The sequence below is a fragment of the Xenopus tropicalis genome, chromosome 7 (genome assembly GCF_000004195.4).
Source record: "Xenopus tropicalis strain Nigerian chromosome 7, UCB_Xtro_10.0, whole genome shotgun sequence".
Lineage (NCBI taxonomy): Eukaryota > Metazoa > Chordata > Amphibia > Anura > Pipidae > Xenopus > Xenopus tropicalis.
In genome coordinates this window covers 128,975,684-128,998,999 of record NC_030683.2, presented here as the reverse complement: position 1 = coordinate 128,998,999, position 23,316 = coordinate 128,975,684, and the positions used below count along the sequence as shown (strand labels likewise).

Below are 23,316 nucleotides of genomic sequence, written 5' to 3'. Positions count from 1 at the left end.
CAGACTGGCTCCCTTTTGCCCCTAACCCCCTGTCTCTCTGTTCCTGCCCCAGACTGGCTCCCTTTTGCCCCTAACCCCCTGTCTCTCTGTTCCTGCCCCAGACTGGGTCTCTTTTGCCCCTAACCCCCTGTCTCTCTGTTCCTGCCCCAGACTGGCTCCCTTTTGCCCCTAACCCCCTGTCTCTCTGTTCCTGCCCCAGACTGGGTCCCTTTTGCCCCTAACCCCCTGTCTCTCTGTTCCTGCCCCAGACTGGCTCCCTTTTGCCCCTAACCCCCTGTCTCTCTGTTCCTGCCCCAGACTGGCTCCCTATTGCCCCTAACCCCCTGTCTCTCTGTTCCTGCCCCAGACTGGCTCCCTATTGCCCCTAACCCCCTGTCTCTCTGTTCCTGCCCCAGACTGGCTCCCTTTTGCCCCTAACCCCCTGTCTCTCTGTTCCTGCCCCAGACTGGGTCTTTTTTGCCCCTAACCCCCTGTCTCTCTGTTCCTGCCCCAGACTGGCTCCCTATTGCCCCTAACCCCCTGTCTCTCTGTTCCTGCCCCAGACTGGGTCTTTTTTGCCCCTAACCCCCTGTCTCTCTGTTCCTGCCCCAGACTGGCTCCCTATTGCCCCTATCCCCCTGTCTCTCTGTTCCTGCCCCAGACTGGCTCCCTATTGCCCCTATCTCTCTGTTCCTGCCCCAGACTGGCTCCCTATTGCCCCTAACCCCCTGTCTCTCTGTTCCTGCCCCAGATTGGCTCCCTTTTGCCCCTAACCCCCTGTCTCTCTGTTCCTGCCCCAGACTGGCTCCCTTTTGCCCCTAACCCCCTGTCTCTCTGTTCCTGCCCCAGACTGGCTCCCTTTTGCCCCTAACCCCCTGTCTCTCTGTTCCTGCCCCAGACTGGCTCCCTTTTGCCCCTAACCCCCTGTCTCTCTGTTCCTGCCCCAGACTGGCTCCCTTTTGCCCCTAACCCCCTGTCTCTCTGTTCCTGCCCCAGACTGGGTCTCTTTTGCCCCTAACCCCCTGTCTCTCTGTTCCTGCCCCAGACTGGCTCCCTTTTGCCCCTAACCCCCTGTCTCTCTGTTCCTGCCCCAGACTGGGTCCCTTTTGCCCCTAACCCCCTGTCTCTCTGTTCCTGCCCCAGACTGGCTCCCTTTTGCCCCTAACCCCCTGTCTCTCTGTTCCTGCCCCAGACTGGGTCTCTTTTGCCCCTAACCCCCTGTCTCTCTGTTCCTGCCCCAGACTGGCTCCCTTTTGCCCCTAACCCCCTGTCTCTCTGTTCCTGCCCCAGACTGGCTCCCTATTGCCCCTAACCCCCTGTCTCTCTGTTCCTGCCCCAGACTGGCTCCCTTTTGCCCCTAACCCCCTGTCTCTCTGTTCCTGCCCCAGACTGGCTCCCTTTTGCCCCTAACCCCCTGTCTCTCTGTTCCTGCCCCAGACTGGCTCCCTTTTGCCCCTAACCCCCTGTCTCTCTGTTCCTGCCCCAGACTGGCTCCCTTTTGCCCCTAACCCCCTATCTCTCTGTTCCTGCCCCAGACTGGTCCCTTTGCCCCTAACCCCCTGTCTCTCTGTTCCTGCCCCAGACTGGCTCCCTTTTGCCCCTAACCCCCTGTCTCTCTGTTCCTGCCCCAGACTGGGTCTTTTTTGCCCCTAACCCCCTGTCTCTCTGTTCCTGCCCCAGACTGGGTCCCTTTTGCCCCTAACCCCCTGTCTCTCTGTTCCTGCCCCAGACTGGCTCCCTATTGCCCCTAACCCCCTGTCTCTCTGTTCCTGCCCCAGACTGGCTCCCTATTGCCCCTAACCCCCTGTCTCTCTGTTCCTGCCCCAGACTGGGTCTCTTTTGCCCCTAACCCCCTGTCTCTCTGTTCCTGCCCCAGACTGGCTCCCTTTTGCCCCTAACCCCCTGTCTCTCTGTTCCTGCCCCAGACTGGCTCCCTTTTGCCCCTAACCCCCTGTCTCTCTGTTCCTGCCCCAGACTGGCTCCCTATTGCCCCTAACCCCTGTCTCTCTGTTCCTGCCCCAGACTGGCTCCCTTTTGCCCCTAACCCCCTGTCTCTCTGTTCCTGCCCCAGACTGGCTCCCTTTTGCCCCTAACCCCCTATCTCTCTGTTCCTGCCCCAGACTGGTCCCTTTGCCCCTAACCCCCTGTCTCTCTGTTCCTGCCCCAGACTGGCTCCCTTTTGCCCCTAACCCCCTGTCTCTCTGTTCCTGCCCCAGACTGGGTCTTTTTTGCCCCTAACCCCCTGTCTCTCTGTTCCTGCCCCAGACTGGGTCCCTTTTGCCCCTAACCCCCTGTCTCTCTGTTCCTGCCCCAGACTGGCTCCCTATTGCCCCTAACCCCCTGTCTCTCTGTTCCTGCCCCAGACTGGCTCCCTATTGCCCCTAACCCCCTGTCTCTCTGTTCCTGCCCCAGACTGGCTCCCTATTGCCCCTATCCCCCTGTCTCTCTGTTCCTGCCCCAGACTGGCTCCCTATTGCCCCTAACCCCCTGTCTCTCTGTTCCTGCCCCAGACTGGCTCCCTATTGCCCCTAACCCCCTGTCTCTCTGTTCCTGCCCCAGACTGGCTCCCTTTTGCCCCTAACCCCCTGTCTCTCTGTTCCTGCCCCAGACTGGCTCCCTATTGCCCCTATCTCTCTGTTCCTGCCCCAGACTGGCTCCCTTTTGCCCCTAACCCCCTGTCTCTCTGTTCCTGCCCCAGACTGGGTCTCTTTTGCCCCTAACCCCCTGTCTCTCTGTTCCTGCCCCAGACTGGGTCCCTTTTGCCCCTAACCCCCTGTCTCTCTGTTCCTGCCCCAGACTGGCTCCCTTTTGCCCCTAACCCCCTGTCTCTCTGTTCCTGCCCCAGACTGGCTCCCTTTTGCCCCTAACCCCCTGTCTCTCTGTTCCTGCCCCAGACTGGCTCCCTATTGCCCCTAACCCCCTGTCTCTCTGTTCCTGCCCCAGACTGGCTCCCTTTTGCCCCTAACCCCCTGTCTCTCTGTTCCTGCCCCAGACTGGGTCTCTTTTGCCCCTAACCCCCTGTCTCTCTGTTCCTGCCCCAGACTGGGTCTCTTTTGCCCCTAACCCCCTGTCTCTCTGTTCCTGCCCCAGACTGGGTCTCTTTTGCCCCTAACCCCCTGTCTCTCTGTTCCTGCCCCAGACTGGGTCTCTTTTGCCCCTAACCCCCTATCTCTCTGTTCCTGCCCCAGACTGGCTCCCTATTGCCCCTAACCCCCTGTCTCTCTGTTCCTGCCCCAGACTGGCTCCCTATTGCCCCTAACCCCCTGTCTCTCTGTTCCTGCCCCAGACTGGCTCCCTATTGCCCCTAACCCCCTGTCTCTCTGTTCCTGCCCCAGACTGGGTCTCTTTTGCCCCTAACCCCTGTCTCTCTGTTCCTGCCCCAGACTGGCTCCCTATTGCCCCTAACCCCCTGTCTCTCTGTTCCTGCCCCAGACTGGGTCTCTTTTGCCCCTAACCCCCTGTCTCTCTGTTCCTGCCCCAGACTGGCTCCCTATTGCCCCTAACCCCCTGTCTCTCTGTTCCTGCCCCAGACTGGCTCCCTTTTGCCCCTAACCCCCTGTCTCTCTGTTCCTGCCCCAGACTGGGTCTCTTTTGCCCCTAACCCCCTGTCTCTCTGTTCCTGCCCCAGACTGGGTCTCCTTTGCCCCTAACCCCCTGTCTCTCTGTTCCTGCCCCAGACTGGGTCTCTTTTGCCCCTAACCCCCTGTCTCTCTGTTCCTGCCCCAGACTGGCTCCCTATTGCCCCTAACCCCCTGTCTCTCTGTTCCTGCCCCAGACTGGCTCCCTATTGCCCCTAACCCCCTGTCTCTCTGTTCCTGCCCCAGACTGGCTCCCTATTGCCCCTAACCCCCTGTCTCTCTGTTCCTGCCCCAGACTGGGTCTCTTTTGCCCCTAACCCCTGTCTCTCTGTTCCTGCCCCAGACTGGCTCCCTATTGCCCCTAACCCCCTGTCTCTCTGTTCCTGCCCCAGACTGGCTCCCTATTGCCCCTAACCCCCTGTCTCTCTGTTCCTGCCCCAGACTGGCTCCCTATTGCCCCTAACCCCCTGTCTCTCTGTTCCTGCCCCAGACTGGCTCCCTATTGCCCCTAACCCCCTGTCTCTCTGTTCCTGCCCCAGACTGGCTCCCTATTGCCCCTAACCCCCCGTCTCTCTGTTCCTGCCCCAGACTGGGTCCCTTTTGCCCCTAACCCCTGTCTCTCTGTTCCTGCCCCAGACTGGCTCCCTATTGCCCCTAACCCCCTGTCTCTCTGTTCCTGCCCCAGACTGGCTCCCTATTGCCCCTAACCCCCTGTCTCTCTGTTCCTGCCCCAGACTGGCTCCCTATTGCCCCTAACCCCCTGTCTCTCTGTTCCTGCAGGCAGTGGGCAGATCCAGCTGTGGCAGTTCCTGCTGGAACTTCTCTCCGACAGTGGCAATTCGGGCTGCATTGCCTGGGAAGGGCTGAACGGGGAGTTCAAGATGACGGACCCGGATGAGGTTGCCCGGCGCTGGGGGGAGCGGAAGAGCAAACCCAATATGAACTATGACAAGCTGAGCCGGGCGCTGCGCTACTACTACGACAAGAACATCATGAGCAAAGTGCACGGCAAGCGCTACGCCTACAGGTTCGACTTCCAGGGCATCCAGGTGGTGCAACAGGCGCACAGCAGCGACCCCGCCGCCTCCAAATACCCCGAAGGGAACTATTACTCGCCCCAAGCCAAGCCCGCCGTGCCCACCCACCACCCCCAGTCTCCCACCCTTCCCACCATCATACCGGTGCAGTACTTCAGCTCAGCACCCACCGGGGGACTGTACCCCGGCCAGGGCATCACAAGGCAACACGGGGGGCAACTAGGAACCCACCTGGGCACCTACTACTGAGCAGGACTGGCCCAAGACCAGTTTGGGTGGGATTTGGGCTTATTTGCTGCCCTAGACATTCATCTACTGTACCTTCTCCTGCCCCGGGGCAAGAGCTTCCAGTGCCAATGGGGTCAAATTGTGTAATGAGGGGGGAGCGGAGTGTGGGACCCCCAAACGACTGATCTGGACGGAACCAACAGGACTGGGCATTGGCCGCTTTGGCTTCCTCCCAGGAACACAGAACCTGCTGAGATCCAACCCCTAAACCAAAGCTCCGCCCCCCACTTGTGGCACAGGAAACTGCCGATGGACATGGTTCTACTTCCTGTCTGTATCTCTCATTAAAGGGGAAGTAAACCTTAAGTTTTTCCTAATGAGAGAAGATGTAATTCCCAATATCCATTCATTCCTCATTCTCATTGGGCCTGAGACCCTTCCCCCGCCCTTACAGTTCCCTCCGCTTCCCACAATGCCTAGGGGGAACTGAGCTTTGCACGGCATTGTGGGAAAGAGCTGATTTCTGATACATTCTGTCTGTAGTCGGGAAAGCAGAGAAGAGAATGGGGCAGATACAATAACAAATGGGCTGAATGGGCAATGAATGTATTTGGGAAGTGTAATTGTGTTTATTGCCCCCCCCCCCCCCCATTCCCCGCTGCTCATATAGTTACCCCCAAGGGGCCCCTGATTATCATCTTCATCCTGGGGGCCACACAGCATTAATTCTAGCAGATGCCGACCCCTTGGGCACATGGCTGCCCCCCTGAGCCAGGCCACGCCCCCAGCTATGGTGGCCCCCAAAGTGCAACATTACGGGGCCCCATGTACAGATGTGTTTTTCCTGTTTCCAAAGGCAAAATAAACCCAAACAAAATTGGGGGGGGGGTTCTCCTCCTGTGTGTGGGGTTCGGGGTGCCCCCTTTATGTCAATGTTGATCTCATTGCTGTTTTGAACTGTAAAAAAACAACTTTTGCATTAACCTTGAATAAAACCAGTTTATATTTATCCTCGTTCCTCCCCCCCCCCCCCCCATAATAATGAGCCCCCGGGGGGCTGAGGGGTAATTAGAATTTATCTCTCTGATTCAGTCACTGCTTTCCCTATTAAGAATAACTAACTGCTTCCTGGAATATTATCACTTACCCCCCCCCCCCCGCTCTGTCGGCCAATCAGGATCTCTCACTGCTGAGCCTGACAGAAGACAGATTCTCTGGCAATCATTAGCCCTGCCATATAACAAACCCCCTACCTGACTGAGCCAATGCCATTAACTTGGGGCCACTAACGCTGATAGCCCCGTGCCAACCACTAATAGCCCCACTGCCCAGGAGAATAAGAAGGGGCACTTTCCTACACACTTTAAAGGGAAACTAAAGCTCTGAGTTATAAGAATTAAAGTAACAAATACCTGGGGTGTCCATTTATAAGGTCTGGGCTGGGATACAAAATAGCCCCCGGCCTTCCCAGTACCCACAGGTTGCCAGTCCGGGCCCGAGAGCTTTAGGGATGGACCCAAGGTACTCTCCCTGTCCTCCCAGTTGCCCCCTTGGGGTGGGAGAATGTACAGAACTTAGTTAACTATTAGTATGTTATAGAATGGCCAATTCTAAGCAACTTTCCAGTTGGTCTTCATTATTTGTTTTCCATAGTTTTTGAATTATTTGGCATCTTTTAACTCTTTGCAGCTTTCAAATGGGGGTCACTGACCCCGGCAGCCAAACCCTATTGCTCTGTGAGGCTCCAGTTTTATTGTTATTGTTACTTTTTATTCCTTATCTTTCTATTCAGCCCCTCCCCTATTCATATTCCAGTATCTTATTTGAACCACTCTCATGTTGATAAGGTAATTTGCACCCTAGCAACCAGATAGCTGCTGAAATTCCAAACTGGGGCGCAAAAATGAAGACCAACTGCAAATTGCCTCAGAATATTACTCTGTGAACAACCCCTTTAATAAAGGCTAAGACCAACCGGATAGTGAGCCTACCTGCAGCGCACAGAGTGGCCACAAGGTGTCACTGCTAACATTTAAAATGAGTTGCTGTTACCAGGAACAGGCTGATTGCGTTCTACATAAGGAGGTTTTGTACTGCCCCATTTAACTGCCCCTCCACCCAAACAGCTCCAATCCAATTCCCTCAATAACCAGCTCACTCGGTGCCACATATAATGCACTGTCATTGCCTGATGTTACTGTTCCTTTAAGGAAACCCAATAGACCCCTTGGATAGATGGAGAAGGGACTTGTTTCACAGGTCACATGACAAGCTTGAACCATAATTTTAAGGGTAAATAAAAATTACGAACCCAACTGGCTTTTACATAGTGAATAAAGTACCCCCTATTGTAACATATAGGGATATTATAAGCCCCCGAGGAGTTCCTTATAATATATAGTGAATAAAGTACCCCCTATTGTAACATATAGGGATATTATAAGCCCCCGAGCAGTTCCTTATAATATATAGTGAATAAAGTGCCCCCTATTGTAACATATAGGGATATTATAAGTCCCCGAGGAGTTCCTTATAATATATAGTGAATAAAGTGCCCCCTATTGTAACATATAGGGATATTATAAGTCCCCGAGGAGTTCCTTATAATATATAGTGAATAAAGTACCCCCTATTGTAACATATAGGGATATTATAAGCCCCCGAGGAGTTCCATGACCATATAAAGGGATGAGGCTGAAGGCCGAGGGCTTTTATACAGGTTATGGAACTCCCAGGTGACATCTAATAGTTATAAACTATAAGATATAAATAATGAAGACCAACTGCAAAGTTGCTTAGAAAAGGCAATGCCATAACATGCTTAAAGTTATCTTAAAGGTGAACCACCCCTTTACGCAGCTCAGATAGGAAGAGACCATCCCCTAGGAAGAAGTGTCCCCTGTCCGTGCCTGGGGGCCCCCTCACTTCCTGTGGAACCACGACGTGCCCCGGCATTCATCCTGAATGGAACATCGGCACAGAAATTTGGGGCTAACTTACCCTTTATGTTCAACTCATCATTCACTCCAATGGCTGCTGCGGCCGTGATGTTGGGCTTAGAAGGAGGGGGGCAATGTAGCAGCCTATCAGGTCTTTGCCTTGCCCCCCAAGCCTGAAGTGACAGCTGCAGCCGGCATGTAGTGAGGGTAAGAAACAAGCGCTGGGGGGGTAACGGGGTGTCAAGGATTTTAGTTTTAAAAACAATAAAACTTTATTTTCTTAATCGAATAAAGTGAATTGTCATCAACTTGGGCAGAGAATTTAACAACAACAGCAGACGCCGGCCCTTTAAGGTTTAATTAGCAGATCCAGTGCAGGCGGAGCCAGCGTCGGTTTGTCATTAAATTAAAAGTAACGAGGAGGAAATATAAAATACAACGTAACTGTTTGTCCTGGGTAAGCGCATAGAATACAAACCAAACACTCCCCGGAGTGGAGACCCTTTATTGGCCACTCAGGGCCCAGCAACCTGGATAGGTGTAAATGTCTGTGGCCCTCCAGCCGTTACATGGGGTGCTTGCTTGTGTGTAACAGCTGGAGGGACGGAGCACCCCCACTCACACAGAAACGGGGGACAATATGGAGTCCATGCCTGTGGTTCTGTCTCTATCTCAGGCCGAGCTTCTTCTTCTCCCTCTGCTTCTTGCGCACCACGTCCATATTGCGATCTTTCCATTGGCTCTTGCGCAGCTTTATGGGCCGAGAGCCCACGTATTTGCCTGCGAGAGAGACGCACCAGTCTCACACAACTGCTTCCTATAGGACAAGCTAACCCCTATGGGGTTAAACCCCGCCCCCACCACCCAGGCCCCTCCCCAGAGACTAGGAGGCCCCGCCCACCGCGCAGCCTTACCGTTCATTTCGCGCATGGCCCTCACGTAGTCGTTGGGATCCTTGAAGCTCACGAACCCGTAGCCTTTAGTCTTCCCCGTGCGTTTATCCCGGATGACTTTGGCCCTCAGGAAGGAGGGGTAACGGCTGAAAGCGCGAGCCAGGATGTCGTCGTTCACCTCGTTTCCCAGATCCCCGCAGAATATCCGGAAGTCATCTGAAGGAACAAAGGGAATCTGCTCAGTAAACGATATAAGCAGTTGGTTAGTTACTTCCAGATCAAGTTGGGATATTATTGGCCTGTGTATAGGGCCCTCCTGGCAGATATTTGGCTGAAAACCAAGCAGTCTACGGCCACACTATGGGGCACATTCACCAAAGTACGATCATTTCCAAATAAATATTTTTTCTAGGTTTTCGTACTGTGCGTATTTTTTGTGACTTTTTCGTTAATTTGATCGACTTTTTCGTACTTAATAAAAAATCGTATTTGTCACAACGAGTAGGAAAGTTTGGGATCCATTCAAGCTTGGGTATGGTGACTTTCCTTGGGCCGGGTTGGAGCTGCAGAGTGCCATTGAGCCCTATGGGAGACTTTCCTTGGGCCGGGTTGGAGCTGCAGAGTGCCATTGAGCCCTATGGGAGACTTTCCTTGGGCCGGGTTGGAGCTGCAGAGTGCCATTGAGTCCTATGGGAGACTTTCCTTGGGCCGGGTTGGAGCTGCAGAGTGCCACTGAGCCCTATGGGAGACTTTCCTTGGGCCGGGTTGGAGCTGCAGAGTGCCATTGAGCCCTATGGGAGACTTCCCTTGGGCCGGGTTGGAGCTGCAGAGTGCCATTGAGCCCTATGGGAGGCTTTCCTTGGGCCAGGTTGGAGCTGCAGAGTGCCATTGAGCCCTATGGGAGGCTTTCCTTGGGCCAGGTTGGAGCTGCAGAGTGCCATTTAGCCCTATGGGAGACTTTCCTTGGGCCGGGTTGGAGCTGCAGAGTGCCATTGAGCCCTATGGGAGACTTTCCTTGGGCCGGGTTGGAGCTGCAGAGTGCCATTGAGCCCTATGGGAGACTTTCCTTGGGCCGGGTTGGAGCTGCAGAGTGCCATTGAGCCCTATGGGAGACTTTCCTTGGGCCGGGTTGGAGCTGCAGAGTGCCATTGAGCCCTATGGGAGGCTTTCCTTGGCCGGGTTGGAGCTGCAGAGTGCCATTGAGCCCTATGGGAGACTTTCCTTGGGCCGGGTTGGAGCTGCAGAGTGCCATTGAGCCCTATGGGAGACTTTCCTTGGGCCGGGTTGGAGCTGCAGAGTGCCATTGAGCCCTATGGGAGACTTCCCTTGGGCCGGGTTGGAGCTGCAGAGTGCCATTGAGCCCTATGGGAGACTTTCCTTGGGCCGGGTTGGAGCTGCAGAGTGCCATTGAGCCCTATGGGAAGCTTTCCTTGGGCCGGGTTGGAGCGGCAGAGTGCCATTGAGCCCTATGGGAGACTTTCCTTGGGCCGGGTTGGAGCTGCAGAGTGCCATTGAGCCCTATGGGAAGCTTTCCTTGGGCCGGGTTGGAGCGGCAGAGTGCCATTGAGCCCTATGGGAGACTTTCCTTGGGCCGGGTTGGAGCTGCAGAGTGCCATTGAGCCCTATGGGAGACTTTCCTTGGGCCGGGTTGGAGCTGCAGAGTGCCATTGAGCCCTATGGGAGACTTTCCTTGGGCCGGGTTGGAGCTGCAGAGTGCCATTGAGCCCTATGGGAGACTTTCCTTGGGCCGGGTGTGAGCTGCAGAGTGCCATTGAGCCCTATGGGAGGCTTCCCTTGGGCCGGGTGTGAGCTGCAGAGTGCCATTGAGCCCTATGGGAGACTTTCCTTGGGCCGGGTTGGAGCTGCAGAGTGCCATTGAGCCCTATGGGAGACTTCCCTTGGGCCGGGTGTGAGCTGCAGAGTGCCATTGAGCCCTATGGGAGACTTTCCTTGGGCCGGGTTGGAGCTGCAGAGTGCCATTGAGCCCTATGGGAGACTTTCCTTGGGCCGGGTTGGAGCTGCAGAGTGCCATTGAGCCCTATGGGAGACTTCCCTTGGGCCGGGTTGGAGCTGCAGAGTGCCATTGAGCCCTATGGGAGACTTCCCTTGGGCCGGGTGTGAGCTGCAGAGTGCCATTGAGCCCTATGGGAGACTTTCCTTGGGCCGGGTTGGAGCTGCAGAGTGCCATTGAGCCCTATGGGAGACTTTCCTTGGGCCGGGTTGGAGCTGCAGAGTGCCATTGAGCCCTATGGGAGACTTTCCTTGGGCCGGGTTGGAGCTGCAGAGTGCCATTGAGCCCTATGGGAGGCTTTCCTTGGGCCGGGTTGGAGCTGCAGAGTGCCATTGAGCCCTATGGGAGACTTTCCTTGGGCCAGGTTGGAGCTGCAGAGTGCCATTGAGCCCTATGGGAGGCTTTCCTTGGGCCGGGTTGGAGCTGCAGAGTGCCATTGAGCCCTATGGGAGGCTTCCCTTGGGCCGGGTTGGAGCTGCAGAGTGCCATTGAGCCCTATGGGAGACTTTCCTTGGGCCAGGTTGGAGCTGCAGAGTGCCATTGAGCCCTATGGGAGACTTCCCTTGGGCCGGGTTGGAGCTGCAGAGTGCCATTGAGCCCTATGGGAGACTTCCCTTGGGCCGGGTTGGAGCTGCAGAGTGCCATTGAGCCCTATGGGAGACTTTCCTTGGGCCGGGTTGGAGCTGCAGAGTGCCATTGAGCCCTATGGGAGACTTCCCTTGGGCCGGGTTGGAGCTGCAGAGTGCCATTGAGCCCTATGGGAGACTTTCCTTGGGCCGGGTTGGAGCTGCAGAGTGCCATTGAGCCCTATGGGAAGCTTTCCTTGGGCCGGGTTGGAGCGGCAGAGTGCCATTGAGCCCTATGGGAGACTTTCCTTGGGCCGGGTTGGAGCTGCAGAGTGCCATTGAGCCCTATGGGAGACTTTCCTTGGGCCGGGTTGGAGCTGCAGAGTGCCATTGAGCCCTATGGGAGGCTTTCCTTGGGCCGGGTTGGAGCTGCAGAGTGCCATTGAGCCCTATGGGAGACTTTCCTTGGGCCAGGTTGGAGATGCAGAGTGCCATTGAGCCCTATGGGAAGCTTTCCTTGGGCCGGGTTGGAGCGGCAGAGTGCCATTGAGCCCTATGGGAGACTTCCCTTGGGCCGGGTGTGAGCTGCAGAGTGCCATTGAGCCCTATGGGAGACTTTCCTTGGGCCGGGTTGGAGCTGCAGAGTGCCATTGAGCCCTATGGGAGACTTCCCTTGGGCCGGGTGTGAGCTGCAGAGTGCCATTGAGCCCTATGGGAGACTTTCCTTGGGCCGGGTTGGAGCTGCAGAGTGCCATTGAACCCTATGGGAGACTTTCCTTGGGCCGGGTTGGAGCTGCAGAGTGCCATTGAGCCCTATGGGAGACTTTCCTTGGGCCGGGTTGGAGCTGCAGAGTGCCATTGAGCCCTATGGGAGACTTTCCTTGGGCCGGGTTGGAGCTGCAGAGTGCCATTGAGCCCTATGGGAGACTTTCCTTGGGCCGGGTTGGAGCTGCAGAGTGCCATTGAGCCCTATGGGAGACTTTCCTTGGGCCGGGTTGGAGCGGCAGAGTGCCATTGAGCCCTATGGGAGACTTCCCTTAGGCCGGGTTGGAGCTGCAGAGTGCCATTGAGCCCTATGGGAGACTTCCCTTGGGCCGGGTTGGAGCTGCAGAGCTGGCACTCTGCATACAATATGTTTGGCTGCGGGGCAAGGTAGGGTGGGTGCCAAGGATGCCGGATGTGATGCGGAGGTGGGCGTGGCCTGCGCTCGGCAGATAGAAGATGCGTTTTAAGGCTTAGAACACGTGTTCTATCCGCTGGGCGCAGGGGCAAGGTAGGATGCCGGATGCGGAGAAGGGCGTAGCCTGCGCTCAGCGGATAGAAGACGTGTTCTAAGGCATAGAACACGTCATCTATCCGCCAAGCGCAGGCCACGCCCCCCATTATTTTTTTTTATTAAAGATTTGGCAGAGAGCCAGATGCAGCCATCAAAAGAGCCACATCTGGCTCCCGAGCCATAGGTTCCCTACCCCTGCTTTAGAATAATCCGGCTCCTTATCTGCCCGTGTATGGGCACGACTCACAAACCTCACCATGAAATCGGGCAGATCTCAATCGGGCAGGTTTAATTTTCCCTTGGAGCAGGGGCTGCATTATACCCCCTATACCCGCTGTTTTCAATCGATCATTTTGCCCTAGGGCCAAACGACCGAATTAGCCCAATATCGCCCACCCGTAGGTTGGCAAATCGGGAGAAGATCCGCTCGCTTGGCAACCTTGCCTTACCTTAAGGCAGCCCTATTTTGATTGGATTCCATATGCCCCCGGGATGATCCCATTAGTGGCCTGGGAGCCAAATGATTGGAGCAGCCAGATTTGGGCCGGCACACAGATGACCAAGTCGGGCACAGAGCTGCTAATATGGCAACTGAAGGGACCATGAAAATGAGCCTCACCTGACTCCCATTCCAATAAGCTCTGATCTTCCCAGGATGTTCCGGCCGCAGTGCGAATGCACCGTTTTAATTTCTCCGGCTTTGTTTTCTTTTTATCCTCCTGTACCGGTTCCAGTACCACCTACAGAACAGAACCAGTAAGGGTTTTAGACACCAGAACACAATACAGCGCTCCCTGCTCCCAATCCCAGCGCCAGGGTCCCACCTCGGGCTGCACCGGTTCCATTTCCGGCATACTGGGGCCAATAACGGCTTCTTCAAAGCTGAGAGTTTCCTTCTCATCCGGTAATATTGGCGGCTCCACAATTTCCTCCTGAAAGACAGAAATATCTTATAATCGCAGACCGGGCAGCATCGTCCTTGTATCGCTATTATGGGATGTAACTGGTCTCTTACCTCTGGCTTCCTTACTGGGGGTGCAGTATAGACAGTGGGGGCAGCTTGGATAACGGTAGGGTTCATCTTTGGAGCAGACGGTACCACAGGGCGGGGCGGGGGAGGCAGAGGTCCCACAGGTGCAGGCTGTAAATACAGGAATAAGGATTAAAGGGGATATAAACCCAACCATAACGCTGTCCCACGGCGCCCCCTAGTGTTGCTATAGAAGGTGTCGAAAAACCGTAATTCTAGATGCAAGGAAATTCCCCAATGAGAATTCAACTGAGCAACAATGTGAGTGTAAGTGCAAGAGAAGTGACCAATGAGAATGCTGATTCCCTGTGTCAGGCCCCTTGCTGGTACCTTACATATAGAGATAATGATGGCATTTTCCCCTCATTATATGGCACAGGAATCAGACATGGGGATAAAGGGACAGACTTGTTCAGTGCTGGGAAACTGTGCTTATTGCTCCCAACTCCAATTGCAGGAACAGAGAACAGGGAGCCGGATTTACTCACATCAGCTGGGATTCTCATTGGGGGATTTCTTGCATTTTAATGCAGTTTTATTGGGCAATATTGCTTTAAGAATACAGCCCTGATGTTGCTGGACTACAGCTCCCAGCATGCCTCACCCTTCATTATATGTTACATTATTCTGGGATTTGTAGTCCAGCAACAGCTGAGTAACATTTGGGTTTAGTTACCCTTTAAAGCTACATCCTGACAATCACATGATCTGTAACCAAACTCCATATAACAAAGCGTCTTTACGTGTTTTAAATCCCCAGTACAGGTAGGTTACACACAGAGAACAAGGAATGTACCAATACAGCACTCACCGGGGGGCCAGCACGCATGCCAAGCGGAGGAGGCGGGATGTGTCTCATCAGTGGTGGAGGCGGGCCATGCATGTGATGGGCCATTAAAGGCTGTGGGGGAGGCATCCCTGGGTGTCGGGGGCCAACTGAAAACAAAGAGTAGAGAAAGTTAAGGCTGGCATTGCCCAGACTGCCAGGACATTAAAGGGGAGGTTCACCTTCAGGTTAAATTTTAGTACGTTATAGAATGGCCTATTCTTAGCAACTTTTCAATTGGTCTTCAATTTTTTTTTTTTTTTTTTTAATTATTTGCCTTTTTCTTCTAATTCTGTGTAGCTTTCAAAGGGGGTCACTGACCCCGGCAGCCAAACCCTATTGCTCTGTGAGGCTCCAGTTTTATTGTTATTGTTACTTTTTATTCCTTATCTTTCTATTCAGCCCCTCCCCTATTCATATACCAGTCTCTCATCCCTGGTTGCTAAGGTAATTTGGACCCTAGCAACTCCTTCCAGCTTTCAAATGGGGGTCACTGACCCCGGCAGCCAAACCCTATTGCTCTGTGAGGCTCCAGTTTTATTGTTATTGTTACTTTTTATTCCTTATCTTTCTATTCAGCCCCTCCCCTATTCATATATCAGTCTCTCTTTCAAACTACCTGGTTGCTAGATCAAATTGGACCCTAGCGACCAGATAGCTGCCAAAATTACAAACTGGAGAGCTGCTGAACAAAAAGCTAAACAAATCAAAAACCATAAATAATAAAAAATGAAGACCAACAGCAAATTGTCTCAGAATAGCATTCTCTACATCGTACTAAAGGTTCATTTAAACTATATAACAAAAAAGCCTTGTCCCCCTGCTACACCCATATAGCCTGGCATCCACCCTCCCATATTAAAGCTGTGGTTTCTGTCTCTCATTCAAAACAATGCCTAAACACCCTAGCAACCAGATAGCTGCTGAAATTTCAAACTAGACAGCTGCTGTACCCCCATACTGTACTGTCTAAGGGAAACACTATGGCACCTCCTACCCATATGTATAAATACAAATATACAGAGAAGGAATGTTCTGGGCACACAATAAGCTGTACCCCCATACTGTACTGTCTAAGGGAAACACTATGGCACCCCCTACCCATATGTATAAATACAAATATACAGAGAAGGAATGTTCTGGGCACACAATAAGCTGTACCCCCATACTGTACTGTCTAAGGGAAACACTATGGCACCTCCTACCCATATGTATAAATACAAATGTACAGAGAAGGAATGTTCTGGGCACACAATAAGCTGTACCCCCATACTGTACTGTCTAAGGGAAACACTATGGCACCCCCTACCCATATGTATAAATACAAATATACAGAGAAGGAATGTTCTGGGCACACAATAAGCTGTACCCCCATACTGTACTGTCTAAGGGAAACACTATGGCACCCCCTACCCATATGTATAAATACAAATATACAGAGAAGGAATGTTCTGGGCACACAATAAGCTGTACCCCCATACTGTACTGTCTAAGGGAAACACTATGGCACCCCCTACCCATATGTATAAATACAAATATACAGAGAAGGAATGTTCTGGGCACACAATAAGCTGTACCCCCATACTGTACTGTCTAAGGGAAACACTATGGCACCCCCTACCCATATGTATAAATACAAATATACAGAGAAGGAATGTTCTGGGCACACAATAAGCTGTACCCCCATACTGTACTGTCTAAGGGAAACACTATGGCACCCCCTACCCATATGTATAAATACAAATATACAGAGAAGGAATGTTCTGGGCACACAATAAGCTGTACCCCCATACTGTACTGTCTAAGGGAAACACTATGGCACCCCCTACCCATATGTATAAATACAAATATACAGAGAAGGAATGTTCTGGGCACACAATAAGCTGTACCCCCATACTGTACTGTCTAAGGGAAACACTATGGCACCCCCTACCCATATGTATAAATACAAATATACAGAGAAGGAATGTTCTGGGCACACAATAAGCTGTACCCCCATACTGTACTGTCTAAGGGAAACACTATGGCACCCCCTACCCATATGTATAAATACAAATATACAGAGAAGGAATGTTCTGGGCACACAATAAGCTGTACCCCCATACTGTACTGTCTAAGGGAAACACTATGGCACCCCCTACCCATATGTATAAACAGACTGATAATAATTTGACTTCTTCACCCTAAAAGCAGCCACTTACCAGCTCTTTGCTGCAAGACATGAGGAATGAAGGAAGGGCGGGGCATTGCTCCGTGAGGCTCGGCTGGTCGCTGCAGAGCATGGGGGATGAAACTGGGCCTCATAACTGGTGGTCTAGGTGGTGGGATGGCTGCTTCCAGACAGAGGAAGGAAATAACAATAACATTACATCAGCAAATCAAGCAACAGATTATTTATAAATATAAATATATACACACACGCGCATACATATTGCAGCACCATATTGTTACAAAGGTGTAAACAGAGTAATATAAGGCTACACAGAAGTGTGCTAATATTGATTTATTTGAGCAATTACCAATGCCTAATTAAGTCTGACGATAAACTTCTGAATTCTTTTAGGGCGCTGGTTGAGATATAAAATATATGAATGTGTTTAACCCAATAGAGATTTTGTTTTCCATCTATATTAGTGGTTAAAGGGATAGTTCACCTTTGAGTTAATTTTTAAAATGATGTAGAGAGTAATTTTCTAAAACATTTTGCAATTGGTCATAATTTTTTAATTATTTCATTTTCAGTTCAGCAGCTCTGCAGTTTGGAGTTTTAGAAGCTATTTGGTTGCTAGGGTCCAAATTACCTTAGCAACCAGGGAGTGGTTTAGATGAGAGACTGATATATGAATAGGAGAGGGGCTGAATAATAATAATAAAAAAGTAACAATAACAATAAAACTGGAGCCTCACAGAGAAATAGGTTTTGGCTGCCGGGGTCAGTGACCCCCATTTGAGAGCTGCAGAGACAGAAGTAAAAGGAAAATAATAATGAAGACCAATTGAAAAGTTGCTTAGAACTGACCACATACTAAAAGTTAACTGAAAGGTGAACAAGTCCAGTTTGCTATGGCAGAATATATAAGATTATTGCAGCTATACCTGGGCCAACAAATGGCACCGGTGGAACAATCATGGGCCCCACGACACTGGCCGCAGCGGCTGCCCTCGCCTCTAGACTCTGCTGCACCTGTGAGTAAGGAGAAGCAACAAATACACATAAATATATATATATATAATATCATTCAATATGGGGGCACCGTCTGCACAGGGCAATACCCACACTAGGGTGCCCCAGGGTCATTACCCCACTACCCCCTATACATTACCTGGCTATAGGTGTTAGTGGCAATAATCGCCCGTATAACAGGCACAGCTGGGATGGGCAAGGGCACGGGATCCACTGGAGGCAGCGCCACGGGAGCTCCCAGTACTTCCTGCTCAAACCTGCAGAATGAAGAAACATGACAGGGAAGGGTGAGACAAACAGTGAGCCTTGTAGTTCTACTACACCCTTTGCTGCAGAGTCCTATGACTTGTTATGCTCTATTCTGCATAGTAGGACACCCCAATCATTTATTCACTAGAGACTGGAATGGGATATAAATCCCAAAATGCACTGGGACGTTTATTAGAGTGTTTGGGTTTATATGCCCTTTACATAGTGTAGGGCAGTGATCCCCAACCAGTGGCTCGGGGGGAACATGCTGCTCCCCAACCCCTTGGATGTTGCTCCCAGTGCCCCCAAACCAGGGAGTTATTTTTGAATTCCTGACTTGGGGGCAAGTTTTGGTTGAATAAAAACAAGATTTCCTACCAAATAAAGCCCCCTGTAAGCTGATAGGGTGCATAGAGGCCCCTAATAGCCAATCACAGCCCTTATTTGGCTCCTCCATGAACTTTTATGGTGCTTGTGGTGCTCCCCCAACCCCTTGGGCGCTGCTCCCCCAACCCCTTGGGCGCTGCTCCCCCAACCCCTTGGGCGCTGCTCCCCCAACCCCTTGGGCGCTGCTCCCCCAACCCCTTGGGCGCTGCTCCCCCAACCCCTTGGGCGCTGCTCCCCCAACCCCTTGGGCGCTGCTCCCCCAACCCCTTGGGCGCTGCTCCCCCAACCCCTTGGGCGCTGCTCCCAGTGCCCCCAAACCAGGGAGTTATTTTTGAATTCCTGACTTGGGGGCAAGTTTTGGTTGAATAAAAACAAGATTTCCTACCAAATAAAGCCCCTGTAAGCTGATAGGGTGCATAGAGGCCCCTAATAGCCAATCACAGCCCTTATTTGGCTCCTCCATGAACTTTTATGGTGCTTGTGTTGCTCCCCAACCCCTTGGGCGCTGCTCCCCCAACCCCTTGGGCGCTGCTCCCCCAACCCCTTGGGCGCTGCTCCCCCAACCCCTTGGGCGCTGCTCCCCCAACCCCTTGGGCGCTGCTCCCCCAACCCCTTGGGCGCTGCTCCCCCAACCCCTTGGGCGCTGCTCCCCCAACCCCTTGGGCGCTGCTCCCCCAACCCCTTGGGCGCTGCTCCCCCAACCCCTTGGGCGCTGCTCCCCCAACCCCTTGGGCGCTGCTCCCCCAACCCCTTGGGCGCTGCTCCCCCAACCCCTTGGGCGCTGCTCCCCCAACCCCTTGGGCGTTGCTCTCCGTGCCCCCAAACCAGGGAGTTATTTTTGAATTCCTGACTTGGGGGCAAGTTTTGGTTGAATAAAAACAAGATTTCCTACCAAATAAAGCCCCTGTAAGCTGATTGGCTATTAGGGGCCTCTATGCACCCTATCACAGCCCTTATTTGGCTCCTCCATGAACTTTTATGGTGCTTGTGTTGCTCCCCAAGTCTTTTTACATTTGACTGTGGCTCCCGAGTAAGAAAGGTTGGGGTTCCTTGGTGTAGGGGGATCAGAGAACTCTTTCCCCTGTTTCTCAGTCAAACTGTGTGTGATTATTCCTAGTGGAAATCCCCTTGAGGTGTGCTCCTCAGTGTCCACTAGGGGGAGGCACTGCGCTAAAATCCCCTTTTATCTGCAAAGGGAGCCAAATCTCCTGCCTAAGCCAGTAATACAGCCCACAATACAGGAGTGCCAAGAAGGGGTTACACTTGTTACGCTCTATTCACCCCAGTCATTTATGCACTAGAGACTGCAATGAAGTGAACTGGGACGTTTATTAGAGTGTTTGGGTTTATATGCCCTTTACATAGTATAGAGCTATATTGAAAGAGCCCCATGAGTGGCAACAGGTTAACCCCTGACACTACAGCCAGCAGGTCTGTATCACCCTAAGGAGCCAGTCAGTATGAAAGTTAACTTGCCCTTTACCATTTTAACCACAACAAACTCTCACTATACAGCTTGGCAGCTCCCTACACAGCATAGAGGATACTCACAGCGCCATCTCCGCCTCCATCGCCTTCATCTTCTCCTCCCCGCTCTTCCCCGCCATCCTGACGCTTCACAGAACGCAACCCGTTAGCCGCAAAGGTTCTAACTATCCGCCGGCGCACGGATAAGCGCGTCACCACCGCTTCCGGTCGCTCACACTGGGCGGATGACTGAACTGGAGGCGTGGAACGCAAGATCTTAGTCGTTTCATCCGCCATTTTGGTGTTTTTATATAGAAGCGCGTCACTTCCGCTTCGGGTCGCTCACACTGGGGGAATCACTGAGCTGGAGGCGTGGAACGCAAGATCTTAGTTCTTTCAACCGCCATCTTGGTGTATTTATATAGAACGGGTTTTAGCAAATAGAGTTAAATTCGCGTCTTTGTATGACACAGTTTGAAATATTTTCTAGGAATGATTGTGAAATAAAGAGTTACTCTGGAAATGTATAAGTTACATCAAATCAGGTGGTTATAGTAAATAAACTAAGGTTGATGAAGGAAATACGTAAACTTGCTTCCTTTTTACAGGCTGCCCTTTGTAGGGGACTTCATAAAAGTCTCTAATTAGGAGAAAAGCATTGAGAAGCAATGTGCCACCCCCTTGACACATAGTAACATAGTAACATAGTAAGTTAGGTTGAAAAAAGACATACGTCTATCATGTTCAACCATAATGCCTATATATAACCTGCCTAACTGCTAGTTGCCCCAGAGGAAAGCAAAAAACCCCATCTGAAGCCTCTCTAATTTGCCCCAGAGGGGAAAAACATCCCTTCCTGACTCCAAGATGGTCCCTGGGGCAACACAACCGCTAATTCATACCTCCCAACATTTTGAAAATGGAAAGAGGGACAAAAACAAATGGTGCACGCAGTGTGGCAAGTTTTTTTAACCACGCCCATTTTTTCAACCACACCCCCTAAATACCACTCCCATTTGACTAAATTTGGCAGGTTATTGAAAGTTTGAACACATTTCTGGGGGGTTTATGTGTTAATACAGTTTTGCTAATGAAGGTGAAGTTGCCCTTTAAGCTGTGAGTCTCAGTTCCCCCAAGAGACCTGTTTAGCTTATTAGTTACACTTGTATCTCAGTGCAGGGGGGGCTTTTTACCTTCTGGGCTCTCTGCCGAAAGCTACTTATTTAATTAAATGTGAGAAACAATGTATCTAAGTGCAGGTGACGCTCGTTAAGATTTCTGGGCTCTTAATTCAATTTGTATCTTTTTTAGCTTCAGTGCAAAGGGAAATGAGAGACTTTTCAGTAAGAATCCGGGACTGCAGGTTGAGCTGTCTAACAAGGGACTGTCCCGCGAAAATCGGCCCAGTTGGGAGGTATGTCGTTGTATTATTATATTGTAAGTATAATTATTATAGGGACACTGGACCTTGGTAATGACAGTTTGAAGACTGGGGCCTCTGCAAAAAGGTTTTTGCAACCAACCCTCATGTCATGAGGGAGATAATGATCCCGTCATGTTTTAAGGCCTGAATTCCTTATCACACTAAGGGGCTGATTTACTAACCCACGAATCCGACCCGAATTGGAAAAGTTCCGACTTGAAAATGAACATTTTGCGACTTTTTCGTATGTTTTGCTGGCAGGTCAGATACCTCTAAGACTCTCTGTCCTGGACCCCGGGCAGGGGTATTACTTATTCTAATTGGCATGTCCCAGGAGGAGCTCTTAACGAGCTTCACTTGCACTTAAAAACATTGTTTCTCACATTTAATTAAATAAGGAGCTTTTGGCAGAGAGCCCAGAAATCTTAACACGTTTCACCTGCACTTAGATACATTTACGAATTTTTAGTTACCAATACGATTTTTGCGTAAAAACGCGAGTTTTTCGTAGCCTTTACGAAAGTTGCGTAAAATCTTGCGATTTTTCCGTAGCGTTAAAACTTACGCGAAAAGTTGCGCCTTTTTCGTAGCGTTAAAACTTAAAAGGTGCGAAGTTTCGCGTAAGTTTTAACGCTACGAAAAAAGCACAACTTTTTGCGCAAGTTTTAACGCTACGAAAAATCGCAAGATTTTACGCAACTTTCGTAATGGCTACGAAAAACTCGTGTTTTTACGCAAACATTGTATTGGTAACGAAAAATTCATAAAGACGCCGAAAAAATCGCAAAAAATACGAAAAAATCGCAAAATACCGATCTTTACGAAAAAAACGCAATCGGACTCATTTCGACCCATTCGTGGGTTAGTAAATCAGGCCCTAAGACATACCTCCCAACTGGGCCGATTTTCGTGGGACAGCCCCTCTTTTGGCAGCTCAACCCGCAGTCCCAGATTCTTACTGAAAAGTCCCTCGTTTCCCTTTGATCTCCTGCACTAAAGCTAAACAAGATACAAATTTAATTAAAAGTAGCTTTTGGCAGAGCCCAGAAATCTTAAGGAGCACCACCGCCACTTAGATACAGTGTTTCTCACATTTAATTAAATAAGGGGGCTTTTGGCAGAGCCCAGAAATCTTAGCGAGCATCACTTTCACTTAGATACAATGTTTCTCACATTTAATAAAATAAGGGGGCTTTTGGCAGAGAGCCCAGAAAGGTAAAAAGCCCCCCCTGCTCTGAGATACAACTGTAACTAATAAGCTAAACAGGTCTCTTGGGGGAACTGAGACTCACAGCTCAAAGGGCAATTTCACCTTTTTTTTTAACAAAGCTGTAATAGAACATAAAACAAAACCCCCAGAAATGTGTTCAAACTTTAAATAACTTGCCAAATTTAGTCAAATGGGAGTGGTATTTAAGGGGTGTGGTCACAAAAATGGGCGCGGCCCCAAAAATTTGCTGCACTCCGCACGGCATTTATTTTTGTCCCCCTTTCCGTTTTCAAAATGTTGGGAGTTATGCACTAAGGGGCCCATTTACTAAACAATTTTGAGATAATTTCCTATTTTTTCTAACTTATAGAACATTATGTCCCTCGTTATACAAACACGACCGCTAATTGCATCAGATTTTGCCTGCAAGAGATGTGATTCCCAACCCTGTTGCTATGCTGGCAGGTCAGATACCTCTAAGACTCTCTGTCCTGGACCCCGGGCAGGGGTATTACTTATTCTAATTGGCATGTCCCAGGAGGAGCTCTTAACGAGCTTCACCTGCACTTAGATACATTGTTTCTCACATTTAATTAAATAAGGAGCTTTTGGCAGAGAGCCCAGAAATCTTAACACGTTTCACCTGCACTTAGATACATTGTTTCTCACATTTAATTAAATAAGTGGACTTTTGGCAGAGAGCCCAGAAATCTTAACACGTTTCACCTGCACTTAGATACATTGTTTCTCACATTTAATTAAATAAGTGGGCTTTTGGCAGAGAGCCCAGAAATCCTAACACGTTTCACCTGCACTTAGATACATTGTTTCTCACATTTAATTAAATAAGTGGGCTTTTGGCAGAGAGCCCAGAAATCCTAACACGTTTCACCTGCACTTAGATACATTGTTTCTCACATTTAATTAAATAAGTGGGCTTTTGGCAGAGAGCTCAGAAAGTGAACAAGCTACAACTGCACTGAGATACAAGTGTAACTAATCAGCCAAACAGGTCTCTTGGGGGAACTGAGAC

General features: G+C 51.0%; 2 protein-coding genes across 6 annotated transcripts in view; one reads left to right on the top strand and one right to left on the bottom strand.

Annotated features, from left to right (window-relative positions):
* Positions 1 to 5,831, top strand: part of LOC100495385 (Friend leukemia integration 1 transcription factor-like) — a 42,365-nt gene extending 36,534 nt beyond the window's left edge. For all 4 annotated transcript variants that reach the window (XM_031906090.1, XM_031906092.1, XM_031906091.1 and 1 more), the window contains one exon: positions 4,338 to 5,831. In XM_031906090.1, the coding sequence (XP_031761950.1) occupies positions 4,338 to 4,843 (506 nt within the window). In that variant the 3' untranslated portion in view covers positions 4,844 to 5,831. The remainder of the gene's footprint in view (positions 1 to 4,337) is intronic.
* A 2,177-nt stretch (positions 5,832 to 8,008) lies between these two features.
* rbm42 (RNA binding motif protein 42) lies at positions 8,009 to 20,545 on the bottom strand. 2 transcript variants are annotated; one of them, XM_012966458.3, is made up of 10 exons: positions 19,735 to 20,545; positions 17,687 to 17,804; positions 17,460 to 17,547; positions 16,565 to 16,696; positions 14,349 to 14,473; positions 13,523 to 13,648; positions 13,332 to 13,439; positions 13,127 to 13,247; positions 8,676 to 8,870; positions 8,009 to 8,541 (listed from the first exon to the last, which is right to left on the bottom strand). In XM_012966458.3, the coding sequence occupies exons 1-10, from the start codon at positions 19,788 to 19,790 to the stop codon at positions 8,429 to 8,431; spliced, it is 1,182 nt and encodes a 393-aa protein (XP_012821912.1). In that variant the 5' UTR covers positions 19,791 to 20,545; the 3' UTR covers positions 8,009 to 8,428. The 2 variants fall into 2 exon arrangements, with proteins under 2 accessions (XP_012821912.1, NP_001007900.1); NM_001007899.1 differs by having other exon boundaries at positions 8,031 to 8,541; positions 16,565 to 16,693; positions 19,735 to 19,843.
* Between the last annotated feature and the right edge of the window lie 2,771 nt (positions 20,546 to 23,316).